The sequence below is a fragment of the Alosa alosa genome, chromosome 9 (genome assembly GCF_017589495.1).
Source record: "Alosa alosa isolate M-15738 ecotype Scorff River chromosome 9, AALO_Geno_1.1, whole genome shotgun sequence".
NCBI lineage: Eukaryota > Metazoa > Chordata > Actinopteri > Clupeiformes > Clupeidae > Alosa > Alosa alosa.
In genome coordinates this window covers 2,343,312-2,364,914 of record NC_063197.1, presented here as the reverse complement: position 1 = coordinate 2,364,914, position 21,603 = coordinate 2,343,312, and the positions used below count along the sequence as shown (strand labels likewise).

At 41.0% G+C, this 21,603-nt stretch overlaps 1 protein-coding gene across 1 annotated transcript in view; it reads right to left on the bottom strand.

The window, feature by feature from the left end:
- The window catches only part of zbtb37 (zinc finger and BTB domain containing 37), a 29,323-nt gene extending 18,296 nt beyond the window's left edge, over positions 1–11,027 (bottom strand). The window contains exons 1-3 of the mRNA XM_048253053.1: positions 10,519–11,027; positions 9,322–10,344; positions 8,317–8,416 (exon numbers count right to left, since the gene is read on the bottom strand). Of these exons, the coding sequence (XP_048109010.1) occupies positions 8,317–8,416; positions 9,322–10,313 (1,092 nt within the window). The 5' untranslated portion in view covers positions 10,314–10,344; positions 10,519–11,027. The remainder of the gene's footprint in view (positions 1–8,316; positions 8,417–9,321; positions 10,345–10,518) is intronic.
- Between the last annotated feature and the right edge of the window lie 10,576 nt (positions 11,028–21,603).

The window sequence follows — 21,603 nt, the reverse complement described above, 5'->3', positions numbered from 1 at the left end:
TTCCTTCCCGCAACAACAATGTTACATACTGCAATACCAGGCATACCGGGTGTGCATTGGCAATGTCAGTGTCAGAATGGGTTATTTTAAATAGTTAAATAGTATTGAGGTTAAATAGTATCTAAATAATAATCCACCATTTGTTGTGGTAATAAGTCTGTAACAAAATGGTTAAAAATGGTTATTCAGGGTAACCCCAGGATCCTTCAATTTAAATCAAGACTTTTATAGACCTTTTTAATACCATTTCGAATGAAATTTTTAGTTGGACATGGATCAGGCCTTAAAACATTCCTGCCTTACATGCCTTACATCCCCAACCGCCCACTGCGGTCTTCTGGTGAGCGTCTGTTGTGTCGACCAGTCATGAAAACTGGGTCTAATTCCAGACTCTTTTCTTCAGTGGTTCCATGTTGGTGGAATGAATTGCCCAATGCTCTCCGTTCCTGTGGTAGTTTTGGGTCGTTTAAGAGGGGTCTAAAGACATTCCTATTCAACATATACTTAGTTGTTTAAGCGCTTATGTGTTATGGTTTGTATAATGTTGTTTTATTTCAATTGGGCTGTTAATTAATTTGACATTATTGTGTATTATTGATATTCTCCTTAATGTTACCTAGACTACTTGCAGATTGTACTAATTCGTTTGTTTAACTAACCATGTTGTGAAAACAGTGTTCACATTACATGTTAAACTGTGCCCAGAATGTTCCAGATGAGGCTATTTTGAAAGTTTCTTAAACACTCCACCATGCCAGTCATCAATTGCTTTTGTCTCGGAATGACACATGCCAGTTAAGGAGCAATTCATCTTTTATTCACATAGCCTTTAGCCTACTATACTGATGAAGTTCTCTGTTAAAGTTGTCTGAATTTGCTCCACCTTTTGCCCATCTAAATCGTTCAAGCTTCATGTATTCTTCATCACAGAAACTTGTTGTAGCCTATAGGCTACAGTTGAACACAGAAGCTCACATCTATTTTTTCACATGCAAAAGTGGCAACATAAGGTTAACGGTCTAATATTGATACCATTCGCAACATAAGAAGAAAACATGCTGCTACATTGCTATGCTAATTTACTAGTTTTTTACTCATTTTGAATATTTAATTCTCAAAGTTTCAACTATCTCACCTGTGACATCCCTATCTTTCCAGCTGACATTTCAGACGCAATTGCGCTTACACACACTTTCACTTAAGAATGGCGTGAATGACTGAGGGATGAGGACCGTTAACACAAGTTTCAAAATAAAAGCAATAGTTTGATAATTTTCTGAAGAGACTTATATTTTTCCCTTGGGATCTACAATATCATGGTGTGTACAGAAATTAATTGACGTTACGGTATTCATTAATTCTACCAAAGGAAAAAATAATATCTTTTGAATGAAATTCAAGACTTAAACAAAATTCAATACTTTTAAGGCCTTAATTTGACAATATTACATTTAAGACTTTTTCAATGCTTTTAAGATCCCTATAATATGGAATTACTTTGTAGTAATAGTGAGTAAAATAATGAAATGGTAACCATTCTGTCTGGTAATGAATTTTGTAGGCTATGATAAGGCTGGGCGATATGGACCAAAACTGATATCCCGATATTTTGGGGCTGATTGGCGATATACGATATCGATACGATATTGATATTTCAAACAGAAAAAGCGAAGTGCTTCATATATTCACTCAAAACAACAATTATGACAACACAGCCGGTTTTAATTATATTCATTTCAGACTGCTCTAACAGAGCTGTGCAAAAAGGTGTAAACAATAACATATACCAATAGGCATACAGTTGCTCTGAGGGCTGTGCAAATAACAATATTCGGTCGACCCTGATTGGCAACACAGGCCTACAGCTTTACAATAAAGGTAACACAAAACATAGGCTACCGTTAAAAGGCAATATAATAAACCAATTGGCATACAGATAGAGCTGTGCAAATAAGAAAAAAGTATGCTACACAGCACATACCTGTTTGTAAATATTTAACTGCACAAGGAGTAGGGCTGGGCGATATAGACCAAAACTGATATCCCAATATATTTTGGAGCTGATATGATATATATTTATATATATATATATATATATCGATATTTTAAACAGAAAGTGTTTCGTATTCACTCAACCAGCTTTAATTATAATGATTTCAGACTGCTCTAACACAGCTCTGCAAAAAAGTGTAAACAATAACATAGGCCTACAATAGGCATAGGCTACAGTTGCTCTGATAAAGCTGTGCAAATAACAAAAGAAACCTGCAGTTTTGTACGGAGCTCCGGATATGTCCTGGGGAAAAAAAATAATAAGTTGTGGCCACGAAATAGCAATTCGTTCCCACAAAATAATATGTTGTGGCCATGAAATAGCAATTCGTTCCCACAAAGTACTAATTTGTGGCCACGAAATATTAATTCGTTCCCACGAAATAGCTAATTTGTGGCCACGAAATAGGTAGGCCTATAGGCTGTGCACTGGACAGCTGGATGAGCAAATCAAGCGCAACTCCTCAAACAGGAACAGTTGCTGTCACACAATGGACAGGGATAGTATGGTAGAGTGCTATTTTAGGCTGGGAATGAAATACAAAGACATTTTGAAAAGCTTGGCATTGGAGGGATTCATTATTAGCGAGAGGCATCTCCACAGACTATTAAGATCCAGGTCGCTGCACAGGCGTAGGTACGACTTGAACGTGTCTCTCTCGTTTGCCTATTTTTTATAAGGCGGCCGTGAACATTTCCATTAAAACATGCATCAGATAGCTGGAGGTGAATCTTCATCCCCCCCGCACTCTCACTTTTTCCCCATCCTCATCTCATCTCACGCCTTCTACCCACACACCCATCACTGTTCCATTTCTTTGTTATTTTTTGCAAACGCCGCGCACTGATGAAATCATATCTCGGGCACTTCTATTAAAGATACGCTTTAACCCTCTCTGCTTCCATCTTTTGTAAAACGTTGCGTCGCAGACAGTGTTGGTCAAGTTACTTGGAAAAAGTAATTAGTTACTGATTACTGATTACTTATCCAATAAAGTAATCTAGTTACTTTACTGATTACTTATTTTCAAAAGTAATTAGTTACTTTACTAATTACTTTACTTAGTTACTTTACAAAAACACACTAGCTATACACAACCTGAATACGCTTTTTTAAAACTTGGTTTTATTAGTTTCAATCTTAACTTTTTGGTGTGTATACTCCTTCATTCGAATAGATGTAAATAAAATACAGCAAAAAAAAATATTAAAACCAAAGTCTCTATTAACATTTACATCTTTTAACAGTTGCACTGCAGAGAGGAGTAATGCATTTACCAAAACAGAAAATGCTGTTGCATGCCACATTTAGGCTGTTCTAATGTCAAGAAGAGTATGTGTTTGAACTGTGTGTGTGCAGTGCCGCTGCTGGCTATTTTGGTGCCCAAAGCAGAACTGTTAGTTTAAAATATTTCTTAAGAAATACTAATTTGATGCAGTTTAACTCATTTATAAATGGTGCGCTGTCACTTTAAGAGCATCTACACAACTCTCATAATGATCAGCTCCATTCAAATATAAGCCTATGGCTAGTCCACAAACTCCACATTTGGCACTATTAGCAATAGTCATGATATTAAGTTGGTATAAACAGCTAGCTAGACATTTTCTGTTTGCAATTAAAAGTGATATCCTATATGAGCCTGGTAGCACCTATCTGAGTGGAATGTGTTTCAATCGGCATAGGCTACTGTGCTTCATGTAAATGCTTAGTTTAAGGCAGTGGTTTTTCTTTCATTCCCCACTTTGATCAAGGGGGCCTTTTCGAGCCCCACCTGTCCCTCATCGCTCTAAGAAAGTGGTAGGTCAAGCTTAAAATTGCTTGCAGATATAATAATAAATAAATACATAATGTGCCATTGTAAATTAAACACACATATTTCTGTTTTCCAGCAACATATTAGGAAGCATAGGCCAATATTTTACAGCATTGTACAATATATTCAATGAAATACCAACATGCTGCATTAAATGGATCCATAATCCAGTCATACTGAGCACTGCTGGTTGGGAAATATTTTTGAAATAAACTTTGCAGGGATGTGATGTAGGCCTACTGTTTAATACATGGGATCACAAGAGTGGCTCCCGAAGCAGACGTTTCAGCGATTTCACTCAGATTCTCAAAGGCATACTGTTGCGATCGAGGCGCCTGTCCCATACCTCAAGTTTTTTGGTGAATGCAGTAATCTTATCTGCTAGGTGAGGTAGGTGCTTGTCTTTGCCTTGTAACTGGAGATTTAACTCATTGAGCTTTCCAAATATATCGCTAAGATAGGCCAGCTTCAAGAAATGTTCATTTGTGAACGTGCTTGCAGATTCAAACATGCGCTCACGCTGCCTTGACACTGGCGCTTCCTATGAATAACACAGTCGTCCATTGCGCGTTGGGTGCTACCTGGGCCTAGGCTACAGATAAAAAAATAAATAAAAAAAACTCCTGTTTTTCGCCCTACCTGGCATGTCTCCAGCGACCCAGTAGAGAAACGCTGGTTTAAAGGAAACTAATTATTGAAGACTTCAACACTCACCAGCCCCATTACAAAAAAAGGCAAAGACCACATTATATTTTTGCCCATTTTCCAAATCACAGTGAATGCAGCCAGAATATTATAATGCCCTGGCTCCTGTTATAACGGGCCAGTAGGCTACAGGGAACCATAGCGTCCTCTATTTTCACCTGTTGCTGCAGCCGTCATGTCGGGATCTGGGGGTGTCTCAATGAGTTTCACATTCCTGTGCCGGCTTGCTAGGTGCTTGCTCAGATTTGAGGTGGAATTTTTAAGCTATAGACAACATTTTTCTTCCCACGAAGAGTGTACAGCGTTAATGTTTTTTTTCTTAATGTCTGAACTGCAATGAATTAAATGCTCCAAGTTCTCTCTCTCCTGCACTCCATGTCTTGCACCGCGTGTGTCTGTTGTTTACATCTATATCGGCGCAGCTATAGCCTACATCATTGTCACGAAGTTAGTCTCACAAAATCCATATGGCAAAATCCCAAATTCTTTTTACTGTCTATGGCAAAATCACGGTTTAGTAACGCCAGTAACGCGAGGCTGCTTGCAGGAAAGTAAAAGTAATCTAATTACTGTTTTTGCAATTGTAATCCCTTACTTTACTCGTTACTTGAAAAAAGTAATTGGATTACAGTAACACGTTACTTCTAACGCGTTACTGCCCATCACTGGTCGCAGAGGTGCGCTGACCCGAGGACCTGTGCCGAGATAGATGGACGGTCAGGAGCAACGCCGAGGCTGATGGAGAACCGGGACAAATTAAACACTTTTTAATGAAACGTAATTTACAAAGACATTGTAAAACACTGAAAGTTAATATTTTGTCACTAGCAACCTACATCTGTCCTCTGTCAAATACAGTTGCATTTACAGCTCTAAACAAAACCGTTCAAGAGTTATTTAAGGAGAAGTCGAACGTGCGTTATGGTTCATTCGTCCCTCCTGGCTGGGACAAATGAAACAGCATGGGGGACGAATGAAACATACAGCTTAAATTATGTAAACTTCCCACAACTTCAATATTTGACAACATACCATGAATGGTACTTCAAGCATGTGTTATTTTTAGATAGATTGCTGCTGGGCTATATGTCTTGGTTCATGTCTGTTAACAACTCATTGCCGTCATGGTGATGCGCGTATTTCGAGGTTATGGAAATAGCATGCACTATGCCATTAATATAGCTAGAATAATGCATGTTTCGAATTATATAATGTTTCTATATAGTACAAAATGTTATTTCAATCTGTTTTTATGTGGTTAAAGCCACCACACATCCAAATAAGTGCCCTTCATGACCCACAGGCCGTCAGTCTCCATAGCAAAACTCGACCCCCTACCTGATAGCCCCAAATATATTTGCATCTTTCTAAAACTGCTTTTCCATGTCTCACCTGCATAAAATATAGTATAAACACAGATATGTGTGCATTGACTTGAATAAATGGGGTTTACTGCTTAGTCGGGACAAATTTAGCATTATAGGCTGTTTTGCATCCATTACAAACAAACATGTAATGTGAACGTCTGGGATTGGGGAGAGCACTAAATGCTCTACTGAATAAGCATGAAGTCAAACCTTTAAATGAAAAACACTCTTTAATAATCAAAAAAAATAAACTGCTAATGTAAAGTAAACTTGTGACCATCAGAAATCGTTTATCGCCTGTAACTCCGTGATAACAGGACGTAACAGGATGGCATTTGGCTGAGCAACGGAGGTTAATATGCTCTATATTTTGTCCAAATGATGTCTGTCTATCATCGTTGCACTCGGAGAAAACCGGAATGTTTCATTCGTCCCCCGTTTCAATCGTCCCGGTTATCCTACTGCAAACCAGAAAATTGAGAGCTGGTGGGGAGTGATGAGAAAAGACACGACAGGCTTCTACAGCTGGCGCTCGATTTGCTCACCCAGCTGTCCAGTGCACGTTAGACTATACATATTTCGTGGCCACAAATTACTATTTCGTGGGAACTAATTAATATTTCGTGGGCCACAAATTACCTATTTAGGTGGGAACAATTAATATTCTCGCGGGCCACAAATTAGTACTTTGTGGGAACGAATTGCTATTTTGTGGCCACAACTTATTATTTTGTGGGAACGAATTGCTGTTTCGTGGCCACAACTTTTTTCCGTAGTTTTGTTACACAATGCAGTTTTTTTACCCGTAAGGGTTTGATAGGGCCTAGATGACAAGCAAATGTAGCCTATGATGGCCTAGACATGTTGCTATCAGCAACAAAAATTGTTTTAAACAATTAGGCTACTTAAACAACGTAACTGAGTCACTCATCAAGAGTGTGATAGACGCGGGGGGCGCTGTGGCGCAGCAGGCTACAGCGTCCGTACCATACATGGGTCCGAGTGCCCACGGGGACCCAGGTTCGAGTCCGACCTGCGGTCTTGTCCCGATCCCACCACATCTATTTCCCATTCACTTCCTGTCTGTCTTCACTGTCCTATCATAATAAAGGCAAAAAGCCCAAAAAATATGCTTAAAAAAATAAAAACAAAAAGAGTGTGATAGACGCTACCGTCGTTTTGTATGCGTTCATTTTTGCATGTTCCGGTAAGAAAAATCCCTATGCACGACTGAATGGGGTTTCAGGAATCATAAAAAATGATGCCCCTAACTGCTCGCGAGTCGCCGCGTGCATATCCTCTTAATAAAATCAGCGTGTAGGTTGTCTCCCTGAGGACTTTAGATCTGCTACTGTATATCGCTAAACGCATTCATCAGTGTATTTAAATTAGCTAGGCTATGTACCAAAAATGACATTTTACCGTGAGTCGAAGAGCTGTAAACAGTGTTGTAACTTAAATCTGCGTGTACAAAACCGCTTGGAGTTCCAGTGGAATTTTGATTTCACAACGAGAATTCTCGGTCTAGCCGTTGATGTGCCGACGGAATAGGCATCAGCACCAACCTCTGATCAAGGTAAACAAAATCTGACTCAGTGCCCGTCATGTTTGAAAGTTTGTAGTGCTGCAAGGGAGAACGTGCACACGCAGGGGCGCAGTTGAACAGAGCTGCGGCTATCTGAATGGTCTGAACACAGAAGAGCAAGTGGCTTTGATAAAATGGCCCATTATTTGACATAATACCGGTATTACGATATTGTCTCAACTACATATAGTTTTCAAAAATATATCGGTCATAGTCGTAATACCGATATATCGCCCAGCCCTAGGCTATGACACCACCGCTGCTAGATTATGAGCGCCACAAAATCTTCACATGGTCAGTAATATCACAGGTTAAGTAATGACATTCACTTGTATATCATGAAAGCACGACAGCCAAAGTCACCTTGAAATTGTTGCGTAATAAGTTAATCAAATCCTCACGGAACCTCTCATTACTCTGGGGGGGATGTTCATGAGCCTCCATGTTCATGCCCCTAGAGTGTAGCACTGTAGCTGCCTGGCAGCTCTAGCTGTGGGCTGCAGCAACTCGAGCTAGGTAGAACCGATTGTTTTAGTTTTTTCCATAACGACAGTACACAGTGACATTGAGAAACAGAGATCTATGTGAAAAAAAATAATAATAAAATAATTAAAATATTCGCCGGAATTTTCCTATTAATACTCCTAATTTTCCTCCTAATAAAACTAAAAAACAGTATGTTGTAAGTGATCCACCTGTAATGTGGACAAAGTGAGGGACTGCACATTCATGTGATCCTATGATAAAAAAGAGCATGTGAAAAGACCATCACAAAGAGCATGTGTTGTACCTGTGAGCTGTGGTGTTTCTGATCATACACTCTCCCTGGAGACTCACTCTTGGCCCTCTGACGTTCTGCCATCACCACTACACTACCTGTAGGACTGAACCTGTGCAGGAAAAGCAGTACATGCACATCACAAATCTCTTTTCATGTACACACACAACTATAATACACAACATTAAAATATGGTTGATAATAGCCATGCTTACAACACTGTCCTCCACAATTACTGGAACCCATGGTAAAGATGAGTAAAAAAATGAATAAATGTATTGTGAGGAAAAACTTAATCAGGAAATGATTTATTATTATTATTTATTATTATTAAACACCTGACTTTCCATGACTGGAATAGACTAACATGTCATGATATTCCATAATCTGAGGGAACCCTGTTGAGGCTTTTTCTTCCCAGAACAAATGTGCTTCTCTTCAAGGTTAGGTTTTTACTCATTGTTTTCATTTTGAGACTATGTAAAATCACTAAAAGATTATTTTAAAACTTTTTTCTACTCATTAATTTTACCATGGGTTGTGGACAGCGCTGTATCTGAGCATCACCCCTGATCAAACACATTCCATGTGTGCAATAGACCTCTAAAGTTTGCCTACCCAAAGCTGCCATCTTTGCCCATATAAGGAGATCCGGGTGTTAATCAAGGCAAACTATCTATGCAAGTTGCACTGCAAGTTAAGTCTGTAGTATCAAAAATCAAAGTTTGCCATCTTAATGTAGGCTACCGAAGATCACAGAACCCATTCGAAGGCAGATGACAAAAGTGTGCAGGACAAAACATCTGCATTTCAGACTTCTTCGCCCCTGCGAGAGTATAACAGGTGTGATTATTAAAAAGCTCCATGTTATTTTCCTATAGGAGTAATTGTAAGATACCAGATCTCCTTATATGGGCAAAGATGGCAGTTTTTTGTAGGTGAACTTCAGAAGTGTATGCATGCTCTCCTCAATGAACATAGAAGTAACTGCACACATTCACACAAACATACACAGACCTCTCAGTCTCGCTGAAGCTGCTGGAGGGCTGGGAGCTCTTTGACCCAGAGGCACCTGAAACAAATTCCTCTTGCACCAGTGAGCTGCGGCCTGAGGCGTCGATCATCATGGGGGCACCCTCCTCCACTGTCCCACTCACTTCAGCTGCTGACGAACTTTCCATGCCCCCCCATTCCTCTAAATGCTCCGTCTTGATCCGCAAGCCATCCGGCACCCGCACCCCTATTTCCTCTCCCCTACTATCCTCTAGTCCAGACTCAACATACCATTGCCCTGATCGGTTAATGCGCAGGACTGGCTCTTTTTCCCTGATGTTGCTTGTCCCTCCCTTGTCCCCTAACATTTCTGACACAAGCCCACTGTGCTCAACAACCTGAGGGCTCATAGAGTTGCCAGCTGGGCTCACGTCTTGTGTCTCACATGTGTTGCGTACCTCCATTGCTCCAACATCTCCTATGCCACATGGGCCGGTCACCTTCGGACTACGGAGTCTGGGACTGAGCAAGTGCGGACCCATTGAACCCCCACCAACATTCCCAGACTCCAAGGTCCGCCCAGAGCTTCGGTGAGCCCCAACCAAGTCTTCCTCCACTTCAGCCAGGTTAATTTTGAAATGGATACCCTCTAGAATCTGTGTGCAGCGATCAATGATGTGCTGCATCTGCAAAAAACTAGCTGCTGTCAAATAGCTAATGATGTCTGCCAGTTGCAGGCACAATCGGCCTGTGTAGCAAAATGACAGCAGCTGCTCAAACACCGACGGGTTTCGAATGACGGAGAGGGACACCGTGCTCATCTCACTCAGTGACATGTGGTCGCGGAAGTATGGTGAGCTGGCGGCGAGCACCACCTTGTGCGCGCGAAAACTCTGTCCCTGCACGTTCACCACAATGTCGCACAAGCGGCCCTGCATGCGTAACTGATTCAGGTGGGACAGCACCGAGTTGCTGAAGTCCGGGATGTCGAGCTGAATACTGCCTGCGCGCTCCATGCCGTCTGCCGCGTTGTCACAGCAGACAAACCTGAAGTATACGACAGAAGAACAGTGCATTAAAACCAGCTACAGATCAGACTGTCAGGCTACCCCATCTACTGACAGGATATCTTAAAATTATATTTCACACCATATTAAATGCACTGGATATCATTTTACACAAGCGTTAAAACGTGAAAGTGATTAAGTGATGACAGCTTACCTTGATGTTAACAGGACTGATATCACACTGGGGGTGTCATTTGGTTATTTTTGCAAACTGCGGCTCGAACGCGTAACTGAATCTGAAACTGTTTTGAAACATTCACTTGCATAGAAGCAGTGGATTACGGACACAATGAACGCATTACTTAAAACTACTAAAGGCTACAACGCCGGCGTTTTGACAACCCAGTGACCGATCAAGCTTCCAGATCATAGCCGCGTCGCAGCACTCTTCTCGGTATGAGTAACATACTGCAGTACGGTGATGAGCGGGAGCCTACCCGACAAACTCCGGCGATGGATAGGTCCAGGAAGCTGCCTTCCTTAGATAACACTATTATATCGAATGCGACAAAACAGTGTATACTGCCTACTGCATCCTATCACGGGCTATTATCAGTATATCCAGAACATGTCATTTGTTGTGTTCGCAAAATCCTCACTCTTCTTAGCGGGTTCTTTCTAGCCCCTGCGTTTCTGGCCGTTAGCATAGTTCCACAAACCTGAACTGTGCCAGCAGTGGGAAACAATTGGTATTATGGGAAGTGTTGTTCGGTTTGTCGCAGAGCCTATAGCTAGGAGACGGGAAAAAACTTGTACTCCCATAATGCATCATACTAAACTGGAAGACCACTTGTAGTGATGCCACTGCTCTTTTCCCATTATTTATCAACTTTATTCGGCAAAGTGTTAGCCTACTGCTGCCTACAGCAGCTTTCAGATGTAGACTGTGTAGGCCTATATTTTTGTCAAACTGAAGGATATTTCAAAAAACCTAGATAAGGGATTAAGGTGGGATTTTTTGGTTATCCTGGCTGCATTTAGCCTTGACTTGGTTTAAGAGATGGCACATAAATTACCATAGAGATTCTGTGCACCTAGCCTGGCTTAGCTAATTCTATGTTAAAGGTGTTCTAAGCCAGGGGTTCCCAAACTTTTCCATGACAAGTAATGTCCACATACTATAGTGCAAATGCACAGGCTGTTATGTGACATCTTGTATGTGAGTGCTTACACTTGCAGACCAGTATTGATTAGGCCCCCCAAATACCACAAGGTTCTGGCCAAGGACCCCCTTGATGTGTTATTAAACCCATCAACAATACTACGGCAAATCTAAAAATACATAAAGCTAATCCTAATAATTATTTTAGCCACAAGCATTCGCGATGGAGCATACAGTGTGTAAAAATTGCATTTTGGGGCTTTCTGCTATATGAGAGCTAGAGAGTTCAGATATGCGACAAATTATTATAATGGCATTGTATAAACAACCCTCAAAGTAATAGGTATATTTTGATTTTTTCAAGACCCCTTCGCGCCCCCGGAAAACCACTGTTCTAAGCGATGCTGGGTAACTTCACTTCTGTTGACTTTCAACAAGAACAGTTTGTTCCTTTTGCTGGAATAGTTTGTTATATTTTTATGGGCTAGTTTGCCCAGGTTGTTTTTGTTGCAGTTTTTGTTGCCGTTTTTGGAGCCTGGGCTGTCCACAGAGATCGCGTTTTTTACAATGCTGTATTCAGGACACAGACAGCTAGTGGTTAGGTGATGTTTGCAGTAAGTGACATAAAATGTTTTAGCCTAAAAAACATGTGGCATCGCTTAAAGCACCTTTAATTATGTTGTCTTATTAGTTCAGCCAGCTGTTATCAGTCCTCCATGTAAATTTTGTAACATTTGCTAAATGTATTGACTCGCAAAACACTGCAGATTGTCTACGCTCTGCCTATTACCATATGGTTATCATTTTAATTGCGGTAGCCTTATATTTATCAACATAGCCTACTCGTTGTTTGCTTCTTTTGTTGATCATAGACGTTTAATGAATAGCCTAGGCCTAGTTGATTGTAAGTGGGGGCACTTTTTCAAAGGTGTTTTCAACGAATTTGGTTCTAAAGACAAAGGCATAGTCATAGGCTATGTGCATTCTTGCAGTGTGCAAGCGCTTTCTAAAACTCATTGACAGGTGCAGCAACATTAGGCCTAGGACAAAAATCTAAAAATAGTAGGCTAGCCTACAACCCCAAATCAGAAAAAGTTGGTTTTGTAAAAGCGAATAAAAACAGAATGTAATAATGCAGAATGCAAATCTCGTAAACTTATAGAAGCTATAATGCAGAAAGGACACAAACAACATATCAAATTTGACTATTTCATGGAAAATATACCTATGTTCTTTTTTTAATTTGATTTGTGCAAGAGGCACGCACTGGGTTGGGTATAAAAAAGAGCATCCCAGAGAAGCAGAGTCTCTTAAAAGTTAAGATAGGGGTAGGATTGCCCTAATGTTGGACATCTTTCTGGACTTCTATAGTAGGCTATATTAGGCTACAATGTAAGGACAACACATTAAATCCATATCCAATTTTGATCACTTGGCTTTCCCATAGTTTCAGTGACATTCATTAGTTTGGGGAAGAGCCACACCCACTGGAGCTATAGGTGTACCACACATGTTAATTTTTGGAGAGTATTATATCTTTGTTCTAGGGGTTCTTAGTGTAAAAGAAAATAGGTCTCCATTTTTTTGAAGGTTTTGAAGGACCCAAATCAAAGGTCAAATTCAGAAAAGGTCAAATTTGGTGTTTTGCCCATACACCTCACATTGCTGGTATTATAGCATAGGGTTTGGTGCCAAAAAGCAAAGATATTCTACAAGGTAGTGTGCAAAAGATGATTGATCTCTTTAACAAGAAATTGTGCCTAAAATGCTTAAAAATTGGGCCTAGCCTGCTCAGCCAGTCTACACCCATTCAGAGCACAAAGTGCAGAGATCTCTGTTAAATCAAGTTTAATAGACTTTTACATAGCTAGTACCAACTGAAGTTTGTAAGGCCTTCCGTAGCCTATGTAAGTGTGAAGAAAAGAAAGGGTAAAATGATCAGATAGACAAACAGACAGGTGAGTGTGTGTATGTGTGTGTGTGTGTGTGTGTAAGAGAGAGAAAGAGAAAGAGAGACACTAGCTGGCAGTTATAGAATTTAGAATATCGAATAACCTGAAGCACATAGTGCTCTGTTCTTCATAGTTGGTGATATTAGTGACCTTCTAGCTTTCTACATTTTAGCAAGCACATTTTCATAGTTCATGGTGGCACAGTCTAGTTAGGTTAGCCTATATTCTGAGGTGTGTCTTTCTGTTAGTCATGTGATGGCACACATATTCTAAAAGAAACAGATTTTGGGCTATGTATCCAGTGGCAGATATGTGTGGACTTGTGAATGACCCATCACTAGAGATATATGCCAAATTTCTTGTTTTTGTCCATGAGAGAGTATGGAGATGGTGATCACAGATCAGGCAACGATTACAATGTTACAGTGCAGTTATTTTACAACAGAACAAAGCAGTTTGGCACAGGAACTGCTACAAATCCACCTGTAACAGTGAGAATCTGCAGCATGCTAAGATTCGCTACTAGAAATAATGTGAAGCAGGCAGGACTCAGTGTCTTCAAAAAAGACTTGGGAGACCATCTTCTGAACCTGGAGCAACACCTGCAACTGCATCAAGTCCATCTAGAGGGACTTTGTACACTTGTTCAGCAGGAGCTGCTGCCAGCATAGATAAGTGCTTCTTCTGTCAGAAGAATACAAAAGAGCGTCTTCATGAGGTGTCCTCTTTCAATGCAGGCGACCAACCAAGAGATATAGTAGTATTAATATTTTGAAGTCAATGACTTTTAACAGGTAGCCAGTGTAAAGATGCTAGGATGGGGGAAATATTATGTTCATATTTTGTGTGTGTGAAGCTGCATTTTGTATAAACTGTAAGCTCTTTAGACAGGTATTATTACAGCCAGCATAATAGCATTGCAATAGTCTATCCTTGAGGTGACAAAAGCATGGATTAATTTCTCGGCATCTGGTAAGGATAAGGACTTCCTTATCTTTGAAATGTTCCTTAAATGGTAAAATGGGTTAAGTTTTGGTGATCTGTTTTAAGTGATTATTTAGTGCTAGGTCCTGGTCAATTATAACTCCTAGGTTTTTAACACTTGTGGATGAGGTCAGTGGAAGATTACTATGTAGCCTGTGGTGTGGATAGGATATCCCTAATTTTCAGAACCTAAAACCATGACTTCTGTTTTATCTGAGTTCAAAAGCATGAAATTATTCGTCATCCATGTCTTTATATCTCTTATACATGTGTCAAGTTTGGCTAACAGGGTTAATTCATCAGGTTTCTCTTTATGGAGAGGTATAGTTGTGTATCATCTGCTAAACAACAGGGGCCCCAGTACTGAGCCTTGAGGCACTCCATATTTTACCATAATCTGGGTAGATGGTTTATTATGGACCTGTACAAATCATTGACGGTTAGGAAGGTATGAAACCAAGCGAGTGCTGAGTCTTTGATGCCTATCACATTTTCAAGCCTAAGTAGTATGTCATGGTCAATGGTGTCAAAGGCAGCGCTGAGGTTCAGGAGGATCTGATACAAGGCTAGGTTTTTTAAGGGAGGGCTTTTAACAGATGTCTTAAACCACTGCGGTATATGCCTTTATAGCATTGAATTATTTATAATCTAGAGCAAAACATTATCCAACATTACATTATTATGAGGATGCACCTTTCTGTGTCTCTGAGGTCGATGTGAGCAATGCCTTTAGGAGGGTTAATTGTAGAAAAGCTGCTAGACCAGATGGAATTTCTAACAGTGTTTTGAAATCCTGTGCTGCTCAGTTAGCTCCTGTGTTCACTTACATTTTTAACACATCATTGGCTCAAGAGACAGTTCCTACTTGCCTCAAGCAGTCTGTTATTGTTCCAGTACCGAAAAACAAAAGTCCATCATGTCTGAATGACTACCGCCCAGTAGCCCTGACGTCTACAGTGATGAAGTGTTTTGAGAAGCTTGTGAAAAACATTATCTGCTCATCCCTCCCTGCCTCCTTCGACCCCCTCCAATTTGCTTTCAGAGCCAACAGGTCTACAGAGGATGCCATCTCAAACCTCATGCACACCACCTTAACTCACCTGGAGGAGGGGTATGGGAATTATGTGAGGATGCTGTTCATTGACTTTAGTTCAGCATTCAACGCGATAGTACCTCTCACCTTGGTCACAAAGATGAAGGCCTTAGGACTGAACACCACCCTGTGTCACTGGATATTTGACTTCCTCACCAACCGTTCACAAGTGGTTAGAGTGGGGGGTCTGACATCTGACTCATTAACCATCAGCACTGGTGCTCCCCAAGGCAGTGTTTTGAGTCCACTGCTGTACAACATCTACACACATGACTGCAAAGCCAACAGTAGTCATACCTCCATCATCAAGTTTGCAGATGACACAGTGATCTTGGGCCTGATTAGTAACAACAATGAACAGCTCTACTTGGATCAGGTTGATGAGATGGCACAGTGGTGTCAATCTAACAGCTTGACACTGAATATCAATAAAACCAAGGAAATGGTAGTGGATTACAGAAGGAAGCAGCAGAACTACAGTTACACTCCACTAATGATCAGCGGGCAACCTGGGAGTCACAAGTTTTAAATACCTTGGTGTCCACATTACTGAAGACTTAACATGGACTGTTAACACTCAATATGTTCTGAAGAAGTCCAGACAACGACTCTACTTCCTTCATCAGCTAAGGAAATTCAAAGTTTCTACATCCATCATGAAGGCCTTCTACACTTCAGCGGTTGAGAGTGTTCTAACTGGTAGCATCATCACCTGGTATGGGAACTCCACAGTTAGAGATTGTAGTACTCTGCAGAGAGTAGTGCGCTCAGCTGAGCGTGCTATAAGAACTCAACTCCCTGCTCTACAAGATATCTATTCCAGAAGAGTACTCCTAAGAGCCCAAAAGATTCTGAAGGACTCTTCTCATCCTAACAATGGATTATTCCTACCACTGAAATCAAGAAGATGCCTATGTAGTCACAAAGCCAGAACTGAGAGACTCAGGAGAAGTTTTTATCCCCAGGCCATCCGAACTCTGAACTCACACTATACTGACTTTGCACACATTCACTCCTCAGCACTCTCAAACATTTCCCAACTCTGAACTCACATTATACTGAATTTGCACTCATTCACTCTTCAGCACTCATGACCCCCCCACACACACACACACACACATCTACATGACTTTTAGCACTTTTACATCCCTCTCCCTATGCTAAAGAGCTTTATTTATTTTCTTATTTAATCACACGTCAAAACACACACACACACACACACACACACACACACACACACACACACATCTGACTTTCTCTAACTTTTGCACATCTCCATAGAACTTTTTATTTATTATTTTTGATTTCTCCTCCATCTATCTACCCATGTCCTTGATTGCCTAGCCTTGGATCTGCCCAAGGTTTCTTCCTTGGTAAGGTTTTCCTTGGCCCTGTTGCTCTTGGGTGCTCCTTGTTGGTGCCTTCAGACAACGACTCTACAACGACTCTACTTCCTTCATCAGCTAAGGAAATTCAAAGTTTCTACATCCATCATGAAGGCCTTCTACACTTCAGCGGTTGAGAGTGTTCTAACTGGTAGCATCATCACCTGGTATGGGAACTCCACAGTTAGAGATTGTAGTACTCTGCAGAGAGTAGTGCGCTCAGCTGAACGTACTATAAGAACTCAACTCCCTGCTCTACAAGATATCTATTCCAGAAGAGTACTCCTAAGAGCCCAAAAGATTCTGAAGGACTCTTCTCATCCTAACAATGGATTATTCCTACCACTGAAATCAAGAAGATGCCTATGTAGTCACAAAGCCAGAACTGAGAGACTCAGGAGAAGTTTTATCCCCAGGCCATCCTAACTCTGAACTCACACTATACTGACTTTGCACACATTCACTCCTCAGCACTCTCAAACATTTCCCAACTCTGAACTCACATTATACTGAATTTGCACTCATTCACTCTTCAGCACTCATGACCCCCACACACACACACACACACATCTACATGACTTTTAGCACTTTTACATCCCTCTCCTATGCTAAAGAGCTTTATTTATTTTTCTTATTTAATCACACGTCAAAACACACACACACACACACACACACACACACACACACACACACACATCTGACTTTCTCTAACTTTTGCACATCTCCATAGAACTTTTTATTTATTATTTTTGATTTCTCCTCCATCTATCTACCCATGTCCTTGATTGCCTAGCCTTGGATCTGCCCAAGGTTTCTTCCTTGGTAAGGTTTTCCTTGGCCCTGTTGCTCTTGGGTGCTCCTTGTTGGTGCCTTCAGACAACGACTCTTACAATCCACTCTACTTCCTTCATCAGCTAAGGAAATTCAAAGTTTCTACATCCATCATGAAGGCCTTCTACACTTCAGCGGTTGAGAGTGTTCTAACTGGTAGCATCATCACCTGGTATGGGAACTCCACAGTTAGAGATTGTAGTACTCTGCAGAGAGTAGTGCGCTCAGCTGAACGTACTATAAGAACTCAACTCCCTGCTCTACAAGATATCTATTCCAGAAGAGTACTCCTAAGAGCCCAAAAGATTCTGAAGGACTCTTCTCATCCTAACAATGGATTATTCCTACCACTGAAATCAAGAAGATGCCTATGTAGTCACAAAGCCAGAACTGAGAGACTCAGGAGAAGTTTTTATCCCCAGGCCATCCGAACTCTGAACTCACACTATACTGACTTTGCACACATTCACTCCTCAGCACTCTCAAACATTTCCCAACTCTGAACTCACATTATACTGAATTTGCACTCATTCACTCTTCAGCACTCATGACCCCCCACACACACACACATCTACATGACTTTTAGCACTTTTACATCCCTCTCCCTATGCTAAAGAGCTTTATTTATTTTCTTATTTAATCACACGTCAAAACACACACACACACACACACACACACACACACACACACACACACATCTGACTTTCTCTAACTTTTGCACATCTCCATAGAACTTTTTATTTATTATTTTTGATTTCTCCTCCATCTATCTACCCATGTCCTTGATTGCCTAGCCTTGGATCTGCCCAAGGTTTCTTCCTTGGTAAGGTTTTCCTTGGCCCTGTTGCTCTTGGGTGCTCCTTGTTGGTGCCCCCAATCCCAATCCTCCCCCACCTTTCTGCAGCCCTTGCCACTTAATCTACTAAACCCCTCTTCTATTGCACTCCCACCAGACATAATTTCACTGCATTTCTTACTTCCAGTACCTATATGCATTGTGACAATAAACTTCCTTGTATCCTTGTATCTTTGTATCCTTGTATCCAGGAAGGGGAGAGCAGTCTTAAGATGGTGAGTAGGAATAGGATCTAGTAGACTAGTTGTAGATTTTGATGAGGAAATTGTGGAGATCTAATATGTTGTGTATATGTAAATGAATTGAATGTTGTTTGAGGTCTCATCTGTGATTCTGTTATGTTTTCGCTATCTTTCAGCAATGGAGTATGTGTATTTGGTGAAACTGATTGGTTATTGATCTTATCTCTAATTGTTTGACATACAATCATAATACTGACAATCTGACATACAATCATCCTGTTGAAAATAACTGTTTTGTGAACTTTATTCAACATAGCCAGTGATTTAGGCAAAATGTATGGTGTCAATTACAGTGAAATATACAAATAGGGTTGAAACAGGTAAAAAAATGGAGACATCATTTTTCTCCATGTTCAATGACCTCTAAAGACAGTCCAACCCACAGAAACCACACACTCCCTGACTAATTAGGCAGTGTCCCACATTAGGACGATTTAGTATTCATGTAAACCCATGTGGACAAATTATATGTACAATGCAGTTTTAATACTTCTTAACATGAAATTATGAAGTATTTGGGGAGTTCATCATCTACAGTACACATTATATTATATACATAAAATATTCAGAGAATCCAGAGTAATATTTGCAAATAAGGGATAGAGCTGAAAAACAATATTGGGTGGTCGTGGTCTTTTGGACGTCAGATGGCACTGCATTAAAACCAGACCCTTTTTCTGTAAAAAAAATCATTGTATGGGCTCAGGAAAACTTCTGATAACCATTGTCTATGAGCATAATTTGATACTCAACACAGAAATGCTAGTGTAAACTTGCAAGGCAAAATTTAGTCATGATACAGCAATACCACCATCTTATCTGGGCCTGAGCTTGTTTAAAATAGACTGAGGTAAAGTGTAAAAAGGTCTTGTGGTTAGACCAATGGAAATTAGCAATTCTTTTTGGAAATCATGGACTCATCTGGGCTAAAGAGGTGAGGTCCTATCCAAGTATCCAACCTATCCAACTTGTTTTATTGCTCTGTTCGAAACCCAACATCTATGGGGTGTGGAGGTGTATTAGTGCCTACAGCATGGGCATCTTGCACCTTCAATTGTGAATGATACCTGTTTTGAGTAACATATACTGCCATCCAGTCAATGTCTTTTCCAGGGAAGACCTGGAAATGGCCTGTCTGCAATCCAGACCTATCAAATTAGGTGCATCATGGAATGACAAACACGATAAAAAATACCCCATACTGTTGAGTGAATCTTATATTGGGCAGGAATGGGACAACATTTCATTCTCAAAACTCGAGCATCTCGCTGCAGCCTGTGGGAAGGCGGGGCTTGACATCAAGCCCAGCCCACATCCAAGTCAGCCATGTTTTTTTTTATTACATCACACAGTTTAAAATCGCTGGCAGCGAGAGGGAGGCAGAGAGGAAAATTCAGGAGATTCTGCTACAGTGACAATCTGACAGGAAGATCAGAGACCGCAGGTAGTAGAGCTCAGTTTGAAGTAGAACTCCAAGTGGGCGGGTGAGCATTTTTCGTTTACTTTGTGAGTCTGTTTTGAGTTGTTTTGGTAGAGCGGGGGTGTAGGTCCAACGGCCGTCGGCTGGCCCGCACGCTTGCTTTATTTCATTCTTTTGCACACATCGCCCACGATGGAGGAGGTTGATACTGAGGGAGAGGAGGGAATGGAGGGAGAGTCGCATAATGGCTTTACAAACTTTTTGAACGATGGACTAGGGCTAGGGGATAGTAGAAAGAGGGCGAGGACAAGGAGTGGAGGGGAGAGCCCTGTGAGCAAAGGGAGAAGGCTAGAGGGAGCGGAGTATAAGGTACTCATTAAGTTTAAGACCGATATAAGTAAACATGACATCTCCAATCCAATGAGACTTACTAAAGTGATAAAGGAGGCAATGGGTGAGGTAGCATCTGCAAGGTATGTAGGCACTGACAAGGTTATTGTTTTTTTGTAAAACTAGACAGCAGCAGGAAAAAGCCCTGCAGTTGACTAGACTGGGGAAGGATGAGGTGGAGTGCACAGAGCCAGGGTCACGTACAGAGGTAAGGGGAGTCATTACGAGTGTTCCGTTGTCTATCACAGAAGATGTAATGAAGTCATGCATGGAGGGTGGCACATTAGTGAGGGCAACTCGATTTAACACTACCAAGGAGGGAAAGAAAATGCCAACAAAAACAGTTTTGCTAAGTTTTAGCGATGAGCAACTCCCGCAGAGAATCATGATTGGATACGTTAGCTACCCAGTCAGACAGTACATTCCTAACCCTCTAAGATGCTTTAAATGCCAAAGATTAGGGCATGTAGCAGCAGTATGTAAATGGAAGAGGAGGTGCTGTCGTTGTGGAGGGAATCATGAGAATGGGCAATGTGGGCAAGGAGTAGCACCCAAGTGTTGTAACTGTGGAGGGGCACACAGCGCAGCTTATAAAGGTTGTGCAATTCAGCAACAGGGTCATGAAGTACAGAAATATAAGGTGGTCAATGGAGTGTCATATGCTGAGGCAGTCAGAGAAGTCAAGAAAGTAAATAGGTCTGCAGCAGTAATGGAAAATGCAGCTAATCAGGATGGGGGAACAGGAAGGGAGGGGAAGCCAGCCCCTAACCACAGATGTCTGGTGAAACAAGTACAATGCTGGTAGATAAAATACAGTTTCTAGCTTTCCTAGTTAATGTGATCAATTGCTCAGCCCAAACAGAGAGTCGCACTGACCGTATTAAGATAATTGTAAATGCAGCAAGGACACACTTAGACATGGTAGAAGTGAATATAGAGGAGGTAACAAGAATATTGCAGGAGGGAAGAATGCAGCCGTCGCAG